Source organism: Rhineura floridana, chromosome 14 (genome assembly GCF_030035675.1).
Source record: "Rhineura floridana isolate rRhiFlo1 chromosome 14, rRhiFlo1.hap2, whole genome shotgun sequence".
Taxonomy (NCBI): Eukaryota; Metazoa; Chordata; class Lepidosauria; order Squamata; family Rhineuridae; genus Rhineura; species Rhineura floridana.
Genome location: NC_084493.1, coordinates 16,812,681 through 16,837,761, shown reverse-complemented (window position 1 = coordinate 16,837,761; position 25,081 = coordinate 16,812,681). Strand labels below are relative to the sequence as shown.

Below are 25,081 nucleotides of genomic sequence, written 5' to 3'. Positions count from 1 at the left end.
TTCACTATGGAAAGAGAGAGAGACAGAGAGAGAGAGAGGAAGTTTCTAGACTTCATTGCTGCTTAAAAGTCTTGAGGCCAGGCATAGCCAACATGGTGCCCTCCAAATGTTGAGGAACTCTCAGACCTAGCCAGCCAGCATGGCCTGTGGTTAGGGATGATAAGAGCTACTGTCCAGCAGCATCTGGAAAGCCAGATTCCTCATCCCCCATAGACATGGCTTTCACGTATGGCTCTTTTCTTGCAAAAGCCTTGTCTGCCCTTGCTCTTGGCACAGCATGGGGAATTCTAAGGTGACAGAAGTGCTGGAAGTGGGTCTGACAGATGGCATGGCTCCTATCTCATTTCATTCATCCTGCTCCTGTTTCTAGCCAAGTGGGAGAAGTGGGCCCACTGTGGGCAATAAGGCCTCTGACACAGCACCTTCAGCTATCTGAACAAGCAGTATCTGACTGCACTCCCAGAAGCAGGAGAGGATAGTGGTTCAATCTAGACAAAGGAGAACACTCAGAAGGGAAGTGGCTATGCCCTAGCCAGCCTCTCCCCGAAATGGAGAGGAGCAGAATGAACAACTAGGCACCTGCCTTATATAAGTTCAGGTTCTTTGCTCGTCTACACTGACAGGCGGCGGCTCTCTGACCAAAACGATCAAGGGACTGGAACAACTCTCAGATGAGGAAAGGTTACCACATTTGGGGCTTTTTAGTTTAGAAAAAAAAAAGGCAAGCAAGTAGAGGGCGACATGATAGAGGTGTATAAAATTATGAATGGTGTGTGTATAGCAAGGGACGGTTGTCTCCAACTAAGTTCTGCTGGGAATAGACCCACTGAAGTTAATGGACCGAACCAATTTCAATGGGTCTGCGTTGACCAGAACTAACACTGGATACAACCCAAAGAGAAGAGTGTCCCTTTTCTCATACTACTGTGACCCGGGGCTATCCAGGGAAGCAAAATGTTGGGAGAATCAGGATGGACAACAGGGAAGTACTTCTTCACACAGTGCACAAGTGGACTATGGAATTGGCTCCTGCAAGATGTAGTGATGGCCACTACTTTGAATGGCTTTAAAAGGGAATTGTGCACATTCATGGAGGATAAGGCTGTTACTAGGAGCACTGAACCACCTCCACGGTTGGAGCCAGTATACCTCTGGATACCAGTTACTGGGAATCACAATTTGGGGAGATGGCTGTTGTGCTCAGGTCCTGCATGTGGGCTTCCCATAGGCATCTGGCCAGCCACTGTGAGGACAGGACGATGGACTGGCTGTGGCTTTGCATTTCATCCAGCGGGCTTCTCATGTAGGTAACTTAATTTGAGTTACCACCACTGAGAAGATGCAGAGGCACAGAAGATGCCTCTGAATGATAACTGCTGAGGCTGAACCGCAGGACAGGGCCATTATCTCTATGCCTTGCCTACAGATTTCAAGGGATCAAGTCTGGCTGCTCTTTGTTGGAAAGAGTGAAGTGGATGAAGTGGACCTTGGACTGATCAAGCAAGATAGTCGGGGGGGTTGTGACGATGTTTGAACCACTGCTTTGCAATGTCCATTAAAGACCAAAGGTCTCCACTGCCCACTAGAATGCATAGAATCATAAGGTTATAAAGCGGAGGCATAGGAGGTGAGAGCCTGCAGCCTTCCAGGTGCTGTTGCTCCATATCCTATCAGCCCTGGCTAGCAAGGCCGATGATATGGGATGATAACAACTGGGAGTCTAGCTACATCTGTAGGGCCACCGGTTCCTCATCCCTGATACACATGCTTTTGCAGAAGGTTTGTTTTTGCACAAAACATCACACACATAAAGTAGATGGGAAAATAAAGGAGTAACAGCTGGTATGTGAATTACATTCTGCTGAGGCTAGTCCTCAAGATCTTGACACATATCAGTGAGTTATGTTCTGATGAGGCTAGTCCACAAGATCTTGACACGATCAACTCATAACACATAACTTATTTCTTTATTTTTATTTATTTATTTATTATTGCATTTATATCCCACTTTCCCGGAGCTCAAAGTGGCATACATGGTTCTCCCCCTCCTAATTTAATCCTCACAACAGGTTGGGTTGAGAGACAGCGACTGGCCTGAGTTCACCCAGTGTGCTTCATGGCTGAATGGGAATTTGAACCCTGGTCACCCAGGTCCTAGTCCAACACTCTAACCACTACAACACACTGGCTCTTGGTAAAGTCCAATACCAATTACACCTTCTCAACAGCAAATAGCTTTGAGAAAATTAAAAAAAGCAGTTTCTTAGATGTATGATGAAGTTATCCTACACAACAACGGCTATTAAAACTCAGATAGTGAATGCCAGCAGACTTGGAGTTAAAATGGGACCATACTTGGAGGAACTCTGAGGCTTTCAAAAGTACAGAACATCTTTAGGAACCCTACTGGGGAACTCCCCCCCCCCCAAAAAATAGACCTTTGAGATCTGAGCATGCTCAGTAGCTGCAGAATGTTGATAGCCAGTTGAAAAAGAAAAATAGAAAACTGGACAGGGGAGAAATCTGGAATGCTCTGCTTGAGTTCTTTACAGTGTATAATGGGGACGAGCCACAGCTCCATGACAGAGCATCTGCTTTGCATGTAGAAGGTCCCAGGTTCAATCTCCGGCATCTCCAGATAGGGCTGGGAAAATCCCCAGTCTGAAATCCTGGAGGGCCACTGCTAGTCAATGCAGACAACAGCAAGTGAGAAGAACCAATGGTCTGACTCAGTGTAAAGACAGCTTCTGTCTTCCTAGTACCTTGGAAGAGGCCATCGCTAGCTGACAGGAACCCTGAACATGAGCATTCCTGCAAGGAGGGGAGGATATACTGCAACATTTTGTTGCACGCTCCACTTGTCTGCTTTAACTGCCAAACTACTACAACAACAAAGACAGGATGTTAAATGGATGAATATATTAATCTGTCTTGCTCTTTTGTTGGACAAAAGCAGCCACCAGCATGGCCAGAACAGTGCAAAAAGGATCAGGGGGGAAGAGGTTTCTCCCCTGGCTGGAGGTCCTGCATGTCAGCAATAGTGTCATGGCAAATTCAGAAGTGCAGGGCCCCTTCGTGATAGTCACAGCCACATCACACCCCCTCCCCTCCTCCTCCTTTTTTGTTGCTGGGTTGAGAATGAGATCCTTGTTAATGCTTTCTCCCACCACAGCAGATGTTCCTAGGAGCTAATCTGCATGAAAGGGGAGTGTGTTGGCTACTGAGAAGAGTCTTCTCAGTGACGGCTCACTTCCTTTCACTCTGATTGACTCCAATCAGCAGGAAAGGACAAGGAAGCATATTAGAAGGCTCTTCTCAGTGGCTAACACTCTCCCCTTTCATGCTGATTAGTTCACAGGATGCTGGAGACATAGGGACCCTGCTGCTAAAAAAGTAAGGGGTCTAAGATCATGCGGATGTGGCCGTATGTACACACATTTAAAGATGCAATTCTCTCTGCAGCGGCAGAATCCTGCAATCCTCTTGCTGATGATCTGATACTGCGCATGCTTACTCAGACGTCAGCCCTTCTTGTTGTTTAATGGGGATACCTCCTAAGTGAGCATGCAAAGAATTAGGCTGGATTAACAGCAGCTCTGCAAAAGACTAAATTTTTGATCTGCTTTGAAAGGCAAGGACAGCACAGGACATGAAACCTCAAGCCCAGAGCCTGTTTCCATGGCCACTGACACCACCAGGAGTGACTGCCTACCGCTGATGGAAAACCTACTTATTGTGTGCAAAGTTAACGAAAGCTAGGCAAATATCAAAGTTATCCATTGATTAGCATTCAAGCTGAGGGTGAAGAAAAGACAGGCATTGCTTCAGTCATAGCTAGTTCTTCACAGTCAGTGCAAACTCAGGTTTGCAAGTGGTGTTCACTTGGACAACCTGCGGAACTGGCTTTTAATTTTTCCCAGTCCTGAGCTCAGCTTAATGCGCTGTTGAAGGGAGTGGGCTGCTATCGGAACAGCCTTTGCCACAGTGAAGAAGTTGCACCGGTCTTTGCCCTGAGTTTTTTAACAATCAGCCGAGAGGCAAACAAGCCTTACTCATGATGACTTCATGCCAATCAAAGGATTACTACTACCACAGTCAGCCCTGGGCTTTTACAATACCTAGTCAATGTCAGGGGTGAGGGGACCTCAGAGGCAGGGTCTAAATGTGGCCCTCCAAGGCTCCCTATCTGGCCGCAGGGACTCACCCCAGACCACACCCCTTACCGGCCTTGCTTCACAGGTTCCTTGTGTGGTTTTGCCTAGGTACAGTGTGCCCTGAAACTCTGCCAATGCCTCAATGGAGAATAGAGAGGTGTCTGTGTAGAAATTAGCGTACAGTACAAACGTAAATTTTATATGTGTTGCTCCACCCACTTTTCCCTCCGGCCCTGCCCACCACCAGCACGTGGCTCCTTGAAGCTTGCCCAGAAGGGAGTGCGGCCTTCAGGCTGAAAACATTCCCATGCTTCTGCCCTAAGTTTTAATGTTGGATCTGCTGGGGGCAAAGCACTGGCCGGGTGATGAAATCTTAGGCTAGTAAGAACTGGGAATCTCCCCTTGGAACAAGGAATCTTTTGCAAGACACAGCTACAACAGGACGGAGGCAGCTGTGCACAAGATGGCTTTGTGATGTCATGGACAGAAGTCAGCATGGCCCCATTCCAGAAGGCACAGGAATCAGACGGCCAGACAGAAACAACACTAAATCATAGCTTTTTCCTGCCCTTGGATTAGATGGGCGATGAAACCGGAAACTCAGCACCAAGACAGCTCAAAGGCCACATCACAAGGCTGTGCGACATTTTCCCTTTCATTACAAAAACTTTTCTTTAAAAAGACACAAAAATAAACATACAATTAAAACTGCCCCCAGAGACTGGCCTTTTAAATAATAAACTCTAGGTGGGCAATAGATGGTGTCCGCTGGTGCAGGGAACTTGCCCTGTCCATGCCTTGCCTTCCTTCAGCTCATCTTGTAACAGTAGACTCCAAATTTCCCTACTTTGGGAAAACCAAAGCTTCTGACACCTGGTTCTGGTGGACCACAGTTGGGCCGGGGAGAGGTGATAGGGTAGCGCACACTACCATCAGCCAGCCAGCCAGCATCACAGCGGTCCAAGCCCACGAGCTTCCAGGCCGAATACAGCTGGCCCACCTTAGCAATTTCAGCCCCATCATCCTGGCACGCCTGCTTGGCCTCTTCCAAGGTGAGTTTCTGGTGGCCAGTCAAATAGTAAACAGTCCCTGTTGAGAAGGGCAGAAAACGTGTTATCCAGCTCCTCAGGAAAAGTCAAAGGTGCCCTGTGCATGTATTTACGCCACTCAGAAAGGCATATCTTCCAGTTTTTGTCTATAGACCTTAAATGTCAATTACAATATTGCAGGGGTCACCAGTCTTCTTGAGCCCACGGGCACATCTGCAAACCCAAGCAACTGTCATGGGCATCACACACAGACCACAGCTGTACACATATGTGTGCACCACACCTAGGGATGGATCTGTTCATTTTGATTCTCTCAATTTCAGTGTCAGCTGGTGGCTCCACTTCAATGGGGCAGTGGAATTTGCTGAGCGTTTTCATCCGGACATTTAAGGAGCTGTCCAAGGTGCTGAGCACCTGGAGTGGATTCTACTGCTCCATTGACATGGAGCCACCAGACAGCACTACACAGTTTCTCATTTTTCCAGTCTTAAATTCAGTTCTCCACATTTCTGCAGCAATTTATGATTCTTTTTTTTTAAAAACCCTCATGAAAATTCATCAGCGCTTTAGGGTGAATTTCTCTGAATAAACACATTTTTGTATGAAATTTTGTCTAGGAATATCCCATAATACAATGCACTTTTATACTTGGCTGAAGAACCGCACAGCGAAATTCAGAGAATCATAGAATAGTAGAGTTGGAAGGGGCCTATAAGGCCATCAAGTCCAACCCCCTGCTCAATGCAGGAATCCAAATCAAAGCAGTGCAAATGTGGAAGTATGACTGTGTTTCGGTTGACATATTGTTTAGGAAAATGCAAATCTGGTAGGTTCACTTTCAAATCAAACTGGATCGAATCTATCCACACCCCACATGCACACTCAGCAAAGAGCAACAACAAGCCACATGCACCAAGCCACATCCATACACTTCCCCGCCTGCCAGCAATTAAGCTTGAAAAAAGTGTTTTAGCTTTTTCCAAGCCTAAATGGTGAAAGCCGGCGGGGATGTTGATCTTCCTGGAGATTATAAACTGGTGGGAAAAGATTTGCTTCTTTCAAGCTTAATTTCAGGGGAGGGGGAGGAGGAGACCCTGTCTCTTTCGGGAAGGCCTCTTCGGGTGCATGGGCAGCTGCGGGCACCATGTTGGCAACCCTTGCAGGACAGGGTTATCAAGACAACCACAGTTCACAGCTGAGGGGGAGGGGGCCACATGCACACAAATTGTGCCTTTTAAAATAGCATAACAAAATCCATGAACAGTCAGAAAGAATGAAAGAGACCATTTGGACTTGAAAACTCATCTTCCATTTAATAACTGTTCTTTATAACAACAGAAAAAGCTAACACAAAGGAGCATATTACATTTCAAAAATTATATTAAAACATGTCAAATGTAAACACAAAAGAAAAGTACTCAGATTCATTACCCAACTCAAAATGAGTAGGACAAAAATATAATCAAGCATCACCATAAGGAAGATGAATTTCAACCCTAGCTAAAAGCCAGGTGATGTTTTTAAAAGCTTAAAAGAGAGGGAGCCAACCAAATCTTCTCTAGGGATGGAATTCCACAGCCTGGATGCCACTGCAAAAAAGACCCTGTTTTGTATCCCAACCAATCATGCCTTTGAAGGTGGCACAATGCACAACAGCGCTTCTGATATTGAGCACAGTGAGATGTTAGCTGCATCTCAATGGTAAAGCGCTTTGCATGCAAAATATCCCAGTTTCCATACTCAGGGCATTTCTAAGTTGACTGGGGGAAAAACTATTGTCTGTAACCCAAAAGAGCTGCTGCAAGTCAGAGTAAACCATGCTAGATGGACCAATTATCTAACTTGGGATAAGGCAGTCCCAGTCAACAGCCTAGTGGCTGTATTTTGAATTAAATGTAGTCTTCACGGGCAGCCCCATGTCCAGTAGTCAATCCAAGATTACTAGAATGGGAATAACTGTGGCCAGGCCAGAGGGGAGATGATCTGGTCCACCATATCTCCATCCCTTCCATAAAGTAGCAAACTAACAAGGGCACAACTCACCTTTCAGGGCAGATGAGAAACAGAACACATCAAAGCGGTGGAGGTTCTTGTGGCGCTCTCCATAGTTCCGGAGGCCAGGGGCCATGTCCTTCCCACCACAGGGCTCCCGGGGCACAGTGATGGGGTACTGGACTGTGCCATCTATCAGCCAGCCTGCATTACACCAATCTAGGCCATCCATCCAGGACTTAAAGAGCTGCCCAAAGGAGGCGATCACTGCATCTTGCTCCTCGCAGGCCTTCTTGGCCTCATGGAAGTTGAGCATGTAGCGCCCATGGTGAGGCTGGAAAGGGAAGACCACCCCTAAAGGAAAGAAAATTGGTAAGCCGCTACAGAGAGTCAGTGTGGTGTGATGCTTAGAATGTCAGACTGAGACCTGGGAGACCAGGGTTCAAATCCCCATGCAGCCATGAAGCTCACAGGGTGACCATGAACCAGCCACTGTCTCTCAGCCTAACCTACCTCACAGGAGTGTCACGACAATAAAATTGGGAGAGGAAGAACCATGTTAGTACACCACCTTGAGCTCCTTGGAGGAAAAGTGGGATATAAATGTAACAGATAAATACAAAGAAAATAAAAGACGGAAGACAGCTTAATGCAAGGGTAGGGGAATTGGCCCTCCAGAAATTCTTGGACCAACTCCCATCAGCATTGGCCGGTGTAGCCAAAGGTTGGGGATGAGCCCAGCAGCATCTGGACTTGACATGCACATTCTGTGTGGATTACATATGGTTCCTGTGATATCTACAGATGAGAAGGCTCATAACTGGAAAAATTGGAAGTCTGGGGAAACACTGGGGGGGGGGAATTCCTAAGAAATATTTTCTCTTTTGGAACAAGTAAAATGTCTTAAGTCGAGGCGGTGGGAAGCCAGATCAGCCACGCCTGATGCTACTGGTTCTCCCTATTATGTTTGATTTTGGGGAGCTCATTCTTTTTTTTAACAGGCTCAAGTAACCCACATCATGAACCTACATCATGTCACAGTTAAAAAATCAATGCCTCCAGGCAGCTCACACACCCTCTCTCAGTCTGCTTAGGAAAAACATAGTCTGGCATCACATCAATATAATCACAGAATGGGCTCCCCACATCACAGATGTGCTTAATGTATTTGCAAATAGCCTTTCATCTCAGATGAAAGCAAAGATAGAGCGCAGAGATTTTCGCCTTAACAAAAGTGACAGACTACTGGTGACATCTGGTGGCCAGAGAGAAGTATAAGTTGTGTGGTTCTGGCAACCCTCCTCCACTCTTCTGACAAAACTCCCTGGGAGCTCCCATTGGGGTTTGGGAGGCCATTAGAGACCTGTCTAAAAGCCTGAATTATTCAGAACTGCAGTTTCATTCCTTTTCTCAAAAAAGAAAAACAAGAGAATGATCCGGAAACACTCAAAAGAGGCAGCCATCTCCTATGTATCTTCTGTTTCATGCTTGGTGATGGTTCAGAAGATTTATCAAACTTCCACGGTATGAAGTTGTTAGGGTAGCCTAGCAACAGAATGTCAAGAGAAGGACTGTGTTCCCCACACACATAACAATAGTGTTGTGTGATTGTGGGATTTGGTACTGGCCATTTCAGCTTTCACATAAAAAGAGAGGGAGAGAGCATGTCACTAGTCCTTAAGGATGTGAAGATATAGGACAGACTGAGTGGTAGAGAATGTACCACTTTTGGAGGTGAGACATACCATTTTGGAATGCTCCTATTGGGTTTTTTTTAAAAAAAAACCCACCATATATTAATTTATTAATTATTTGATTTATATCCCGCCCTTCCAGGGCCCAGGGAGGCAAACAAAAGCACTAAAAATACTTTAAAACATCATAAAAACAGACTTTAAAATACATTAAAACAAAACATCTCTAAAAACATTTTTTAAGCTTTCAAGACATCTTTAAAAAAACAGAAAGGTTAAAAACATATTGGTTTTTTTAAAAAAAAGGTTTGAAAACATACTAAAAAGCAATTCTAACACAGACGCAGACTGGGATATTAATATCAATATCAATATTAATAATAAAGCTCCCAGTAAGTAAAAATAACTAGCGCATCAGACATAAATGTTCTAGCTGATCCTGATCCTTGGTGTGGTAGTTTCCTACTTGGAGTTCCCTTCCCTGCCTCCCCCCCAAAAAGGGGAACATTTAAGAAATCTGGAGCCTGACTTCGAAGAGACCCTTGTGCCATCTCAGGACTCTGCCATTTCATTCTGTGGAATGGGCAGATCTACCACTAATCCACCTGCGAAAGCATGCATGCACGTTGCCCTCGCCAAATGTTCAGAAACGAAAACTGAGGCCAAGCAGGTTTTCCAGCTTGGAACATCTGCACCATTCCTCTCTTTTCGCCTCCTCTCCTTCTCCAGTTGGAATCATTTGTTCTACTCCTTTCTGCTAATGAAAAGTATGTCGACTCGCTTAACTTCCATTATCTAGAACGGGGGTGAGGAACCTTTTGCAGACCAAGGGCTGCATTCCTTGTGGGCAATCTTCCAGTGGCCATATGCTAGCAGCGGGCAGGGCCAGGGGCAGAGGTGGGCAGAACTAATGTAAATCTTACCTCTGTACAGCCGGGTACTTTCTACACACGCACGCAACCACCGCTGGCTGCATCCCATCCAGGCAAGCAAAAGGCAGGATTCAAGAACAGATTTCAGCCAAGCAAAAGCACTCAAGGATGGTGCAAAGCAGGGTCAGTGAGGGGCATACCTGGGGAGAGAGACTTGAAGGGCTGCTTTTGCCCAGGCCTCACCCCTTGATCGGGAACATTTGCAGAATTTGGTGCAGAATTTGGGTTTGTGCTGAATTAGCAGGGATGGATAGATCTGTCAGTTTCATTTCTCTCAGTTTCTCATCTTCCTATTTTAAATTCAATTCTCCACATTTCTGCAGCAATTTGCAGGTTTTTTTAAAAAAATCCTCATGAAAATTCATCAGCATATTAATGAGAATTTCCCCTAATACACAAATTTTTGTAGGCAGTTTTGACTAACACACACATTTTTGCAAGCCATTTCCCCTAATATAATGCATTTTGTATGTTATTGATATAGTAGTTTTTATGCACACTTTTCTGTAATATGTGCATTTTTGTAAACACTGTTGGTTGGAGAACTGCATTGCAAAATTTTATTTATTTATTTATGCTATTTATTGGTCGCTTTTTTTCCAAAATGAAACTCAAAGCAAATGAAATTAGTGTGATTTTCAAAGGATGACTACGTTTCAGTTTCAAGTTGTTTCAGAAAGTGCAAATTTGATAGATTTGGCTTTAAGTGTGAACTGAATCAAGCAGCAGACAACTATCTCTTGTTATGGAGCTCCTGAAAGCACCATCCCACTCACCTTGCAGCTCTAGATCCACAATCCCGCTCTCGTCTTCCAGGCCGTCAATGACCTCGCAGCGGTACTTGCCAGAGTCACGTAGCCGCAGGTCATGGATCACCAGGGACGCTTCCTGGGAAGACGCCTGCAGCAGCCACGTGCGTCCTCGGAATTCTCCAAAGCTGCGGTGCTTCGACCCGGACGCTACCAGCACATCCTGTTCTTTGGTGTTGTCCTCCCGCAGCTTGGACCACTTGACGCGGATCTTGCGCGGGACATGCAGTTTGGGTGCATAATGGTAGTGGCAGGGTAAAGTGATGTTGGCACCGCGGTGGGTGTAGATGGCTTCAGGTGAAGTCTCAACCATCAGCTTTACACCACTGAACTGAACTGAGGGGCAGAGAAGAAAGGGGGTTGGCATTGCCAAACAAGTTTTTAAAAAAATACAAACACTATTTTATGCAAGAGAGAGAGAGAGAGAGAGAGAGAGAGAGAGAGAGAGAGAGACTCGCAGTCCATTTCCACTTCCAATTCCAAGTGTTGGTTTTACCCTGTAAAGCTCTCAAACCACAGCGGGGAACCCGAGGACAAATGTGGCCCTTCAGGCCTTTCTATGTGGCCCTTGAAAGTCTCTGTAGATGACACTTCCTCCCAGGACACACCCATCGCTGCCGCTGCTCCACGCCCTCCTACCTGACTGGGATGTGTTCATGAACTGTGACAATGCCTCTTACCCACATGGATGGGGGAATATGTGAGTTTGATGTTTGCAAAGTTGCAGTGCAGCCTACTCTACAAAGGTCAGAGTCGCATTGATTGCTCCCGCCCACTTTTGCACATGCCCCCATCCCACCATCAGCATCCAGCCTCCCAAAGGAGTCCATGAGAAAAAGCAGCCTTCAGGTGAAAAAAGATTCCCCACCCTCCTGTAAATGGCCTGAGGCAAACTCTTGGACAAAACTGCCTGGGTATTGCAATCTTCCTCAGAGGCCCCTCTTTGGATCCCCATGCCCAAGTTTAGAGAAGGAGAAGGGGGTGTCCCACCCAGTTTCAACTCTGGCCCATCCCAGCACAATCGTGCAACCTCCAACAGATTACCCCCCTGAGGGAATGAGACGCCCAGTAGGAAAGAAATGGCCTCTGACTCCTGCTTTAGAAATTGAGCCGGCAGGGACCCTTGACAGGGCCTTTTCAATAGTGGCACTCTAATTCTGAAATTCTCTCCCTAGGGAGCCTCACTTAGCACCAGTTTAGTCACTCAGGCCTTTAAACAGTGCGTTTGTAAAAATTGTTTTGAACCTTGGCAATACTCCTGCTTTCTTTTTTAAAACCTGCATATTTTTTTAAAAATGCATTTTTTCTGTTTTGTATGCGTGTGTTCTCTAACTGCTTTGGCTTGTGTTTGCCTGAGAAAAGTGGAACCAAATCATTTTTAAAAAATCTCTGCGATACTCAGATATCACCTCAAGAGGGAGAGGCAGCATTTACTCAGTGACTGGGAGAAAGCGCCTGGAGAACAGAAATGGAGAGGGACAGATTCGATAAGAGGCCAGTTGCACAATTAGCAATTGTGTGAATAGATTAAAAAAAAAGTAAACACCAGGTGTGTCTGGACTGAGACCCTGATGCAAGTGAATCACAGTGGCTGTCCAGGTGCCCATGGCAAGCCCACAAACAAGACCTGAGTGCAACAGCACTCCTCTCACCTGCGATTCCCAGGAACTGGTATCCAGAGGTCCACTGCCTCCAACAGTGATGGTACAACATAGCCACCATGGCTAGTAACCATCGATAGCCTTGTCCTCCATGAGTTTGCCTAATCCTCTGTTAAAGCCATCCATGTTGGGGGCCATCACTGCCTCTTGTGGGAGGGATTTCCACAGTTTAGCTACCCGTTTTGTGAAGGAGTCCTTCCTATTGTCTGTCCTGAATCTTCCAACATTCAGCTTCTTTGAATGTCCCTGGGTTCTAGTGTTATGAGAGGGGGGGAATGCTCCCTATCCACTTTCTCCACACCATACATAACCGTACACCCCTCTATTATGCTCCCCCACCCCACCCGACCTTACCCACTTTTTTTCCTAAACTAAAAAGCTACACAAGGAACAGTACTTGCAGACCGAGCGTCAGAAATAGAGGGGATTATGCAGTGGTGGCTGGTGCCCTTTGGGACTGGTGGGGCAGAAGGCAGGGAGCCCAATGGTAAGCGGAGCCAGAGCCAATGAGAGGCGGAGCCAACTCACTCTAGTTTTGCCCCCACCCTCCTCCTCCCTGCTGCGTTCTACAAGGGACAACACTGAGACTACTGATGCTACCTCCTGGGCGGGTGGCAAGAAGGCAGGAAGGTGAGGGCTGGCTGAGGGCAAACTGAGGAAGGTGAGGCAGCGTCCCATTCGCCTCAATGGGCCAGACTCCACTGGGAGCATGGCCACATTGCCTGCCTTCCACGTAAGAGCAGCCGTGATGGATCAGTCCAAAGGCCCATCTTGTCCGTCATCCTGTCCTCACAGTGGCCAGCCAGATGCCTCTGGGAAGCCCGAAAGCAGATGAGCACAACAGTGCTCTCCCCACTTGTGATTCCCAGCAACTGGCATTCAGAGGCAGGCTCCCTCTGACACCCCCTAAATCCTCCTAGATTTGCCCCTCCTTTCATCCCAAACCAGATCCTCCTTGTTCTTCCCATCCACTTCAGGTTCAGGTACCCTTTTCCTTGCCTAAACCCTACCTTCTCCACTGGTATCTCCTTTGTCATTCATGACCCGGTCATAATAGAAGCCATTGTAGAAAGGCAGGCCGCAGCGGCTGCTGCCCATTTGCAGCAGAAACACAGCCAAGGGGAAGATCATCACTTGTAGGGTATTTCTGAATAGGAGCCTGTCAACAGGTGCAAAGGCAAACAAATAAACGGATTAATGCATAAGGACTGCACATCAGGGAGGCAACTTATACATCACTGGGAAAAAAAGAGGAAGCGTGTCTGGAGGGAAGAGGAAGAGGAGGAGACTTGCATAGATTTTGCACATGCTCATTTGTATGTATAGATGCAAATTTAGAAATAATTACTAGAATTTAAATAGAAAATACAACAAATTCCACCGTATCAAGAAAGTTTCCGACCAGGTTTATTTATTTTTATTAATTTATTACATTTATACTCCGCCTTTCTTTCATGCTAGAAACCCAAGGCAGCTTACATACGTTTCCCAGGCGGTCTCCCATCCAGGCACTGCCCTAGACCTGACCCTGCTTAGCTTCAGCAGGGAGCTGGCCTCATGTGCCTTCAGACCATAGCCTGGGTTGCCTTCCCAGTCTCGCGTCCAGGTGCTGACTGTGGATGGGCATTATCATACCACGTTGAACAGTCACAGCTCCCCCCCCTCAAAAAAAAATCCTGGGAACTGTAGTTTGTTAAGGGAGACCTCTATTCCCCCCACAGGGTGACTTAACAGTCAATCCCTCTTCCCAGGGAACTCTAGGAAGCTCAACCGGGGCTCAGCTATCTCAGACAAAGCTGGCAGAGACGGGGGTAAATCCTGAAAAGGGGGCATTCTGCGGGAGTGGCGGGGGTGGGACAGGACAGGGGAAGAGACTCAGCCTTATTTCAAACTCCATCTAGCTCAGTCACATGACCTAGCAACCCAGCAGAGGTCACACTGGCAAAAAAGGGTGGTGTAAATCAAACTCTAATTTAAAGGCAAGCTGAGCAGGTCCTAGCCAACTGGGGAGGACTAGCCTCAGAGGGAGGCAATGGTAAACCCCCTCTGAATACAGCTTACCATGAAAACCCTGTTCATAGAATCATAGAATCATAGAGTTGGAAGGGGCCTTGTAGGGTAGCCATAAGTCGGGATAGACTTGAAGGCAGTCCATTTCCATTTTTTTCCCTCTGGCAGGCTTGGGCCAGCTAGCTGCTCTCCCAAAAGAAGTTTGGAATAGGAGCAGGTTACACCAGCATAATTTGGTGCGTATCATTTACTCAGTCGAGAAGACTGGAGGGAGCTATGATAGCACTCTTCAGGTACTTGAAAGGTTGTCACAAGGAGGAGGGCCGGATCTCTTCTCGATCATCCCAGAGTGCAAGCCATGAAATAATGGGCTCACATTGCAGGAAGCCAGATTTCAGCTGAACATCAGGAAAAAACTCTTAACTGTTAGAGCGGTACGACAGCGGCACGAAGGGAGGTGGTGGGCTCTCCAACACTGGAGGCATTCAGGAGGCAGCAGACAGCCACCTGTCGGGTATTCTTTAATTTGGATTACTGCATTGAGCAGGGGGCCAGACTGGATGGCCTTATAGGCCCCTTTCCAACTCTATGATTCTCCGATTCTATGATTCTACCCCAATGTAAATTATGCTGGCTTTGGATTCTCTGCCTTTGATTAACTAAATTGGCTACATTAACATGAACTCAAACTCATTTTACAAGGATGGATCTCATTTTTTAAAAAAATGCAGGACCATTAAAGTTGCAATCCAAAGCACACTTTCCATGAGGCAAGTCCTACTGAACTCCAATGGGCTTCTTTCCCATCAAACACACTTAACCTTGGACATAGCGGGACAGTCTCAAAAGTCTCTGCAAACTCTCCTCCAGCCGACAGAGGGTACTTTGCACCCATCAAGTTCCTAGCTTGCTACCTGGCTCAGGAATCTGACTTCTTGGCCCCCTGCTTAGACAAAAATTTACAACCTCTTTTGGAAACTATTGCTGCCCCTGTCTGTAAAAGGAGGGGGCCTTACAGAGACCCAAACAGTACCGTCCCACACACACGCCTCTTATGAAAAGCATGCAGTCCTTTCCTCTCCTTGCCACATATTCCAGAAAACACACACACAGCTTCCACAGGTAGCTCAGTGGTAGAGCATCTGCATTGCACGGAGGCCCCTGGTTCAACCCCCGGTGCGTCCCCAGCTCAGGCTAGGAAAGAGTCCCTGTCTGAAACCCTGGAGAGCTGCTGCCAGCCAGTGTCATTAATACTGAGCTAGATGGGCCTGACTCAGTGTAAGGCAACTTCCAACTTGCTGCATCCAAGGTTACCATCTCACACCATACATGTAGAGCACTATTATACCACTTTAAACAGTCCTGGCTTCTCCCAAAGAATCCTGGGAAATGTAGGTTGTGAAGGGGCAGAGAGTTGTTAGGAGACCCCGATTCCCCTCCCAGAGGGACACTTCCCAAAGTTCTCTGGGAAGAGAGATTGAGTGTTAAATTACTCTCTGCAAGTGATTTGCAACTCTGAGTTGCAACTTAATTGTTGTGAAAAGGGGGCTACTGGGATATAAGGAGGTGGTAAGAGAATGCTCGGAGGGAGCCCCTAAAGTTGGCAGAAGGGAAAGCAAACTTTCGGGTTAAAAATTCTGGACTGCCTTCAAGTCGATCCCGACTTATGGTGACCCTATGAATAGAGGGTTTTCATGGTAAGTGGGATTCAGAGAGGGTTTACCATTGTCTCCCTCTGAGGCTAGTCCTCCCCAGCTGGTTAGGGCCTGCTCAGCTTGCTACAGCTGCACAAGCCAGCCCATTCCTTGTCTGCAGCTGCCAGCTGGGGGGCAACTGGACTCCTATGGACTATGCAGCTTGCCCACAGCTGCACAAGTGGCAGGGCACGTAACCCCTGAGCCACTCCCTGTGGAGGTGATCTTTAGCTGGCCCTTGACACCAGGAGACACGAGTGGGGATTTGAACTCACAGACTCTGGACTTCCAACCAGGCTCTCCTCCCCACTGTGCTAGGGAGTAAAAAATCCCCAAAGTACTGCAATAAGGAACTGAGCATGCTCAGTGGCCACAAAGTGCCAAATATGGGAGAGGGTTGGAAAATTGTGGAGAGGGGGAACAGAATGGCATGGAGTGACTCAAATCCTGAAGATATGATCCACTCCACACTGCATTGCAAGTCCAATATTTTCCTACTCTAATTCAGGTCTTTTCTTTTCCACATCACTTGTGTCGGGAAGGGGAATGGAACAGAACAACCTGGAAGACAGCCGTCAGACTGAATTCATCAGGATGAAAATCTAGTATAGCAATCTCCGTCGCATCACAAACTGAAGACCAGGCAAAAATGTTTAAGCAAACATTCACTCTGTGTCTGATGTTCAGAGGAGCACGCTGGTGTTCATGCTGCCAAAACAGCACCATCCACACATAAGGTTTGCAGAAGTACTCAACTCAAAGGGGAATGTTAAGGAGTGAACTCCCCCCACCTCCCCAATTAGGGCTGTGCGTAATAAGTGGCCACGGTAAGCTGACCGACTGTTGGGGGGGGGGAGGAGAAATGAAATAGAGTATCGTAGATGAGGGCATGGTTGGCTTGCTGGCTAGCATCCTGAATAGGAAACACTCCATGCTGCAACATTTTGCTGCAGCTCCCACTTGTTAATATCCTAGAGCAGAGATAGGCAGGAAACATACTTCATTTAGTGCAGAGTTAATAGAGTTAAGGCAGAGATTTGTGGTAGCAAGCTATTTAAAATTAAAACTTAATGCCGGAAGCTGTTTATTTTCAGTGTGTTGTGGATGAGTAAGAATTACCTATTTGTGTTTACTTAACAAAATCTGCACGTGCCTAACTATAAATAAAACATTCAAATTGTTTTTTAAAAAAACATAAAATGTACATCACAATTATCAGTAAAAGTCAAAATTTAAAAGTTTTTAAAAAGTCAAAATATAATTAAAATCAGTGGTTAAAATGACAGATTAAAGCACATTTGAGTTTTTACACGTCTGGGCAGGCTTGCCTAGCCAAAAACATTTTTAGCAGGCTTCCAAAAATGTACAGCGAAGGAGCCTGCCCAACATCAATAGGCAGGGAGTTCCAGAGTGTAGGAGCTACAATGCTAAAAGATCTATTCCTCAGAAGTGCAGAATGAATATTATGTGCTACGTGTAATAGTGCCAGTTCTGCGGATGCTTTCAGTACAAAGCACCCACTTATATTTCTGCCTAGTAGTTCAATCCTAGGCGTGTTTACTCAAAAGTAAGTACAATAGAGTTCAATGGTGCTTACTCCCATGGGCATGGCATTGCTACTTCAGAGCATAATCCTGTACATGCCTACTCAGAAGTAATTCCCATTGAGTTCAATGGGAGCTTATTCCCTTGTAAATAGATGCAGGATTGTACCTAAATGTCTGCTCTGGGCACACACATCGATTAGAAGGGAGCAAGCAAAGGCTTTGAAGCCAAGGATGGATGGCTACTTATCAGGGATGCTGCAGCAACAGATTTCCTGCACTGGCAGCGGTTAGTCTAGATTACCTTCAAGATACCTGCCAACTCTGTGATTCTAAGTTCAGAACAGTAAATCATGCAGAGACTGAATGGGCAGCCTCCTCTGGGAATAAAAAAAGGTACTCATCCTGCATCTCTGCACAGTGGTCCCCTAAATTTAGAAAAAGGACACTGATTAAAAGAAACAGGGAAAGACCAGATTAGTGATTCACACTGAGATGCAGTGGGCAGCCTGGTCTGTGGGAGGATTCATGCTTTAAGCTCACAGGAGACTTGAAAGATCTATTTTTTCACAGCACCCTTGCAGTCACCTTGTAACACACCAGTGCGTGAGTGTATACTATGAAATCAGAAGTGGCATCCTACCCAGGACCCTGTGCCTCTAAGCAGAAACTCCATATTTAGAGGCAGTATACCTTGGAATAGCAGGTACTGGCATTACAAGAATGGGCCTGGACAATTTTAAAACACCGCAGAGAACCCTTCCTGACTTCAGTGAACATGATGGCAGCTTCAACCTCTGCACAGGGGTGCAGTCATCCAGGGTCTTGGAAGGGGTCTGAGACCCTTTACATTTTTGGGAGCAGGATCCCTACGTCTCCAGCATCCTATCAGCCAATCAGCATGAAAGGGGAGTGTGTTAGCCACCGAGAAGAGTTTTCTAATATGCTTCCTTGTCCTTTCCTTCTGATTGGAGCCAATCAGAGTGAAAGAGGTGAGTCAGCCGATGAGAAGACTCTTCTCAGTAGCCAACACTCTCCCTTTTCACACTTATGGGCTCCTAGGGATGTCTGTTGCTGTGGGAGAAGGTGTTAACAAAGATCTTATTCTCAATCCAGCAGCAAAATTTTTAAAAGGATGGGAGGGGGCATGGCTGTGACTATCGTGAAGGGGCCCTACACTTCTGAATTCAGAATTTGCCACTACACTACTGCCCCTGCACTCTGGCTCAAGGTTATCCAGTAGTCTCCTAGCCAGCACAGCACAACCATTCTGTTTTTATGTATCCCATTTTATTTAATTCTGTAGAAGTCTAAATGCTTCTTACTATACTTTGCAGCACAACGCTGGACACAATCGGTAGAAATAGTTCCATTTGGCATTCCCTTGAGCTTGCCTTTTGACATTTAGATTGCCCCCACCTTTCCGCCTTGATTAATTTATTGCACTGGTATCCCACCTTCCTCCAAGAAGCTCACGGTCCTCCCTTCTCCCACCTATATTCACAACAACCTTGCGAAGTCAGTTAGAGTGACTGATCCAAAGTGACCCAGTGGGCTTCCTGACTGAGCAAGGCTTTGAACCAGAGTCTTCCCAACCTTCATCCAACCCAAACTCTGTCCTAAGCCAAATTTGCTGCACATTTTTGAAGTGGCAGATGCCAGAGTTGGCAGTGGAGAGATATTTCTACAAGGGGCTTCCCAGTGATGCATGCTACAAAATGAGAAGTCAAGAACCTGCACCTATGTGGTAACTTAAGTGAAATGTGAAACTTCCATATTCAGAAAAAGTATACCTTAGATTAGCAGATGCTGATTTCAAAGAAGGGATGGACATGTCCTGCTTGAAGAACTTTTAGAGACATGTGGATAGCCATTGTTAGATTAGACAGACTTTGTTCTGACCCAGCAGAATAATTTTTATATTTCTATATCCTGTCAGTCAAATAATTTGTCCCTTTACTTTCTCCAACACCTCCTACAATGTACCCGCCCTTAGTTTGCTACTCACTTTCTTTCAGCTCTCTTTAGTGCTTCCTACTGGCCACCAGAAAAAAACAAACTTGCTTATAGGGATAGGAAAAGTCCCATTACAGGAAACTGCTCCAGGACTCTATCTCTTCACCAAGCGTACAGTGCTATCCTGACAGCCTCTCCGTGCATAAAACACTGCCTGTTCTCCCATCCCCTCCTCTACCTAAAGAAGCTGTGGATATCCTTTACAATCTCTCCCTCGACTCTTTTAAGACTTGGTCCATTACAGCAACGACAGGTTCTAAGCGTAATGCTGGGATTCCCTTTCCAAAAACCTTCTGTCCCAAAATCAACCACTATAATTTGTGTGTGTGCATGTGCCCATGCGCTCTGGATATGCATATGCTTGAGAAAAAGAACAATCCAAAAACCTGGATGAATTCACTGTCATTTATGTTATAATAACAGCATCTACAGGGGCAAATTACACATTGTGAAATGCATAGTAAGGTTCTCCCAGGACTGTGTTTTCCACTGGGAGCGGCAGGAGGGCTAAGTTTATGTTCTACCATGTGTTCCATTATCACTGAAAAGATCATTTGGAGCAGGGGGAGCCAGCTCAAAAAGGCCATCCTCGCCCACCTCAGGACTCAAGGGAGCATCAAATTTGCCCTGAAATATATACAGTAGGGCCCTGCTTTATGGCGTTCCATTTTCCGGCGTTCCACTGATGCGGTGGCTTTCAATTAGGGGAAATTCCCTGTTTTAAAGCTGATTTTGCGCTTTTGCGGCATTTTCACGGCATTTTCACGCGGCACAACCCATTCTAGTCAATGGGTTCCGCTTTACAGTGATTTCCGCTTTACGGCGGGGGCCTGGTCCCTAACCCGCCGTATAAGCGGAGCCCTACTGTACATAGGGTTAAGGAAGGGCAAATTGGGCAGATCTGTTAATTCCAGTTTCTCTCCCTTCCTCATTTTTCCAAACTGAAATTTGATTCTCTGCATTTCCACATCAGTCCTCAAGAAAAGTCATCAGCGTTTTTAATGCACGTTTGCCTAATATATTGCAAGCCACTCTCTCTCTATAATATCGTGCATTTTCGTATGTTATTTTCACCAATATATGCATTTTATTGCACATTTTACCCTTGGCTGGAGAACTGCATTGCAACGTTCAAAAAAGTGCACTGCATTTCGGTTCACATATTGCTTCAGTAAGTGCAGTTTAAGCAAATTCTCCTTTAAATGCAAACAGAACCAAATTTCTCCCCCAGCCCTATAGTGGATATAATCCAACCCGAGTTAAGCACTTTTAACTCCCACGGCTACCCATGGGGAAGTACAGCATATGCTTAAAATCTCACCCACTGAAATCAGTTCCAGCTGGATCTTACCCACTGTGTCTTTGCTATTGTTCAAGTGGATTGAGAAGATCTATCAAGGCTTCCCTATTTAACAACTAACTATTTAAATAATTACTCAGAAGTATGTCCCCTAACGTTTAAATGGGGTACGTTCCTGAGTAAGCACTGCAGCCTGAGGCTACAATCCAAAGTGCACTTTCCTGGGAGAAAGCCCAACTGGACTACAGTGAGGCTTTCTTCTGAGTAAACATGCCCAGGAAACTACAGTGTCAGCTACACACAGCATTTCAACAAAGTAGCTTATGCTCCTTGGTAAGGAAATTGTACTGAAGAATGGAAGGCCAGATGTTGGCATGAGAAAATTAATTTTTGCATTGAAGGGAGAAGAGGAAGTGGCATACAGCAAGCAAATTATTATTATTATTGTTGTTATTATTGTTATTAATAATAATGATGGAAGAAGTCGTTCATTGGTCTTCAGCAGGTCTTCAGGACTCTACTCAGCTGCAACCTGGCCAAAGGTGGGTCACAACAACAGCACTACTGCCATACAAATATATGTTTCTTAAAAATCTGGGATCCAAAATGCAGGTTTGGGTTCAAGGTGAGAAAAAGTTGAAGAGAACAACATCTCAGTTGTGCTTCCATGTGCTTAGCAACAAAAGAAGCTGCCTTAGAACATATCAGGCTATTGGTCCATATAACTCAGTACTGTCTACACTGACTGGCAGCAGCCCTCCAGGGTCTCAGACAGCAGACATTCACAGTCCTACCTAGACATTCTGGGGATTGAAACCTGGACCCTTCTGCATGCAAAACAGTTGGCCTACCACTAAGCTAAGGCCCTTGCCCGTAAGGATTGCCAGGGATTCAGCCTGGACCCTTCTGCAAGCAAAGCAGATGCTCTACCATTGAACTAGGCCCTCTCCCCCCCCCTTCTCTTTCACTTTTTGTGCCCTAAATTAATGCTGCTAATACAGCTGAGCATTTGGGAGGGAAAACAAACGTATCCCAGCCACCAGCACAGGCTTCTAATTATTTGCTTATTTAAAATATTTATATCCCGCCTTTCCTTATACACAGTTCAACAGGCAATGGAAATGGACTGCCTTCGATCCCGACTCCTGGCGACCCTATGAACAGGGTTTTCATGGTAAGCGGTCTTCAGAGGGGGTTTACCATTGCCTTCCTCTGAGGCTAGTCCTCCCCAGCTGGCTAGGGCCTGCTCAGCTTGCCACAGCTGCACAAGCCAGCCCCTTCCTTGTCCATAGCTGCCAGCTGGGGGGCAACTGGGCTCCTTGGGACTATGCTGCTTGCCCACGGCTGCACAGGTGGCAGGGCACGTAATCCCTGAGCCACTCCCTGTGGGGGTGATCTTTAGCTGTCCCTTTACACCCAGGAGACACGAGCGGGGATTTGAACTCACAGACTCTGGACTTCCAGCCAGGCTCTCTTCCCCACTGTGCTATACCAGCTGTCCAATAGGCAATAAGAGCCAATATCAGAGCTGGCTTAAGCCTCCCGTGCGAAAATGGGAGGAGACTTGTTAACACTCATGGAGATGCTCTGTGGAAGAAAATGCAAGAGAAACCCATAAACCATTTATGGGACTCCCTAAAGTGACAGAATCCAGTAGCAGCTTTAGAACATGTGCTAAAAATGTCAGATCTCATCCAGCAAGAAGGTCAGGGGCTGGAAACCTACCCCTTCTTACACGGGAATAAGTCCCAGTGAACTTGGAGGGGCTTGCAGCCAGGCATACAGGCACAGTTTTCCTCACACAGATCCCATTGGACCAGGAGACATCACCCTCTACAATCGAGTCAGGTCAAGCCCTTGCTTAAAAAACGTACTTCATCACAATGCACACAAAAGAGCTCATCAGAGCTGATTGGCTGTAAAACACAAAGAATTTCATAGCAAATAGTGAATGCACACCTTTGCACTGTAAATAATCCAGTCACTCCACAATAATTATATTTTAACAGCTCCAGTGGTCGTGCAATCTCACCAGTGCCAGGCTTGTGAATCAGTGGAGGAACCAGACCCAACAGTGAAAGACCAATGGATGGTGTTGATTTGCCACTATGACAACTCTTTCATCACCATTACCATCATCATCATGCTTTCTGAATGCTATTCCCTGTCCAACACAGGGAAATGTTGTCATCATTTTGGCAAGATAAAAGTCCTCTTTCACTATCCATGACACATTTATTAATCCTGCAAAAGGATCGCCTTTCTGGAACCTTACTTTGCGACGATTCCATCACTGCTAAAGCCAGCCTCCCCCTCCTTTCAAAAGCGCACTTTGTAGCTCACTCCACTTTCAGATTTTTCCAGCGCTACAACTTTAGCTTCCTGGCACGAACTTGGGCAATTTCACGTGCCAGACTTAACTTTGAGTATTGTGTAACAGCGCAAACCTATGCACGCTGACTCAGAGGTAAGCCCCATTGAGTTCAATGGAATCTACTTTTATGCAAGGACGCATAGGACTGCAGCCTAAACCAGTTCCTGATGTAAAAATTAAGCCAGCATGTACATTCCACTGCACTCTTCTTCCGCATTCTAGCCCACATCAGTAAGATTCACATTTTGAGGCGTGAAATGCATGCGTGCTTAAAATCAAATACCAGTTAGAGGTGACCCTTCAAATCAGTTTATCCTTAAGGCTGCAATCCTGAGCCTGCCTACGTAGGAGTAAGCCCAACGGAACTCAATGGCACTTACTTTCGAATAGACCTGGACAGGATTGCAGTCAAACAGTCCAGAATGCACACTTCATTTCATAACAATTTTTATTCGATTTTTTTTTCAAAAACAAACAAAACAGATGGCCATTGCAGTACATCCGCTTCCAATATTATCTGTTAAACTGCATGTTATCCAACAACCACATGAGGTGCAAACAACAGGAGGCAGAGAACATGCTGGAAAGGCACTTTCCACCTCCACCACCCTCCAATTTCTCCTATTTTTTTAAAAAATCTTGCTTTTAGCTCTGAGACAGCGGCTACCACAATTTCTCTTTACGCTTTGCTGCGCCCAGAGCTCACCTCATCATCCTGACAGCAGCTTCATCCATGTCCCATCAAATCCCCCACATACCGCAATATATATATATATATATATATATATATATATATATATATATATATATATATATATATCTCGCATGTCTCATGCCTTCAGGGCATGTTAGCAAAAGATCTGGCTTCCTACAACCTTGCATGGAAAAGTCTCTGCACGTTTGCTCAGCGGTGCGCTCCCCGCGCCCTGCCTCTTCCAAGCGCTCCATCCCCCGGGATGCAAGCGCCCCAGTAGAGGCGGGTCGGCGAGAGGGTAGGAGAAATCCAGGACTGTTTGTTCATCTTGTGTCCCCCTCCCCTTCCTCATTCCAACAAAACCCACTACTTACAGAGGAGAGCCAAATCAGACTCCTTGTCAGGGGAGGGACGAAAGACGGAGGCTGTTGGCTCTGTCCCTCACGCCACAGTGAGGAAGTTGAGTTGAAAGTTTAGTGAAGTGTGTGTAAAGGGGCGGGGGCGAAGGAAAACAGCCGCGGGACGAGCCTCTGTGCTTTAGGGACAGCCTCTTAAAGGAACAGGAGCACCTCTTCCAGATCCTCATGACTCAATACAGAAAGGATGGAGATCATCAGAGAGGGTACCTACCTCGTCCAGAAAGACTGACTGGGCATCTCACACCTGTCATTCCGTGCTTTTTTTTTTTTAATTATTATCAGAAGAACATCGGAAGAGCTTCCTGGCTGAGACCAGTGGCCCATCTAGTCCAGCATCCTGTTCTGACTGTGTCCAACCAGATGCCCGTGGGAAGCCCGCAAGCAGGACCTGAGCACAGGAGCACTCTCGCTTCCTGCAGCTACGGGCAACTGGTTTCAGGAGCACACTGCCTCTGTCTATGGTGGCAGAGCTGATGGTTAGTAGCCATCGATAGCCTTATCCTCCATGAATTTGCCTAATCTTTTAAAGCCATCCAAGTTGGTGGCCATCACTGCCTCTTGCCATGGTTTTCTGTGACATCAGTACAAGCTGAAGCTTGGAAACAAAGATGGGGGGGGTTGTTGTTAGAATGTATTACCTGCCTTTCACCCAGAAGTCCCAGGACGGGTTACAACAATTTAAAAACACATAATTAAAACAGTTAAAAACACACCTAAACAACATCACAGAAAATAAGGT

At 46.2% G+C, this 25,081-nt stretch overlaps 1 protein-coding gene across 1 annotated transcript; it reads right to left on the bottom strand.

Moving 5' to 3' along the window:
• Nucleotides 1-2,000: 2,000 nt before the first annotated feature.
• HAPLN3 (hyaluronan and proteoglycan link protein 3) lies at nt 2,001-24,399 on the bottom strand. The gene is made up of 5 exons (XM_061594982.1): nt 24,298-24,399; nt 13,302-13,450; nt 10,598-10,966; nt 7,247-7,549; nt 2,001-5,243 (listed from the first exon to the last, which is right to left on the bottom strand). The coding sequence occupies exons 2-5, from the start codon at nt 13,420-13,422 to the stop codon at nt 4,963-4,965; spliced, it is 1,074 nt and encodes a 357-aa protein (XP_061450966.1). The 5' UTR covers nt 13,423-13,450; nt 24,298-24,399; the 3' UTR covers nt 2,001-4,962.
• Between the last annotated feature and the right edge of the window lie 682 nt (nt 24,400-25,081).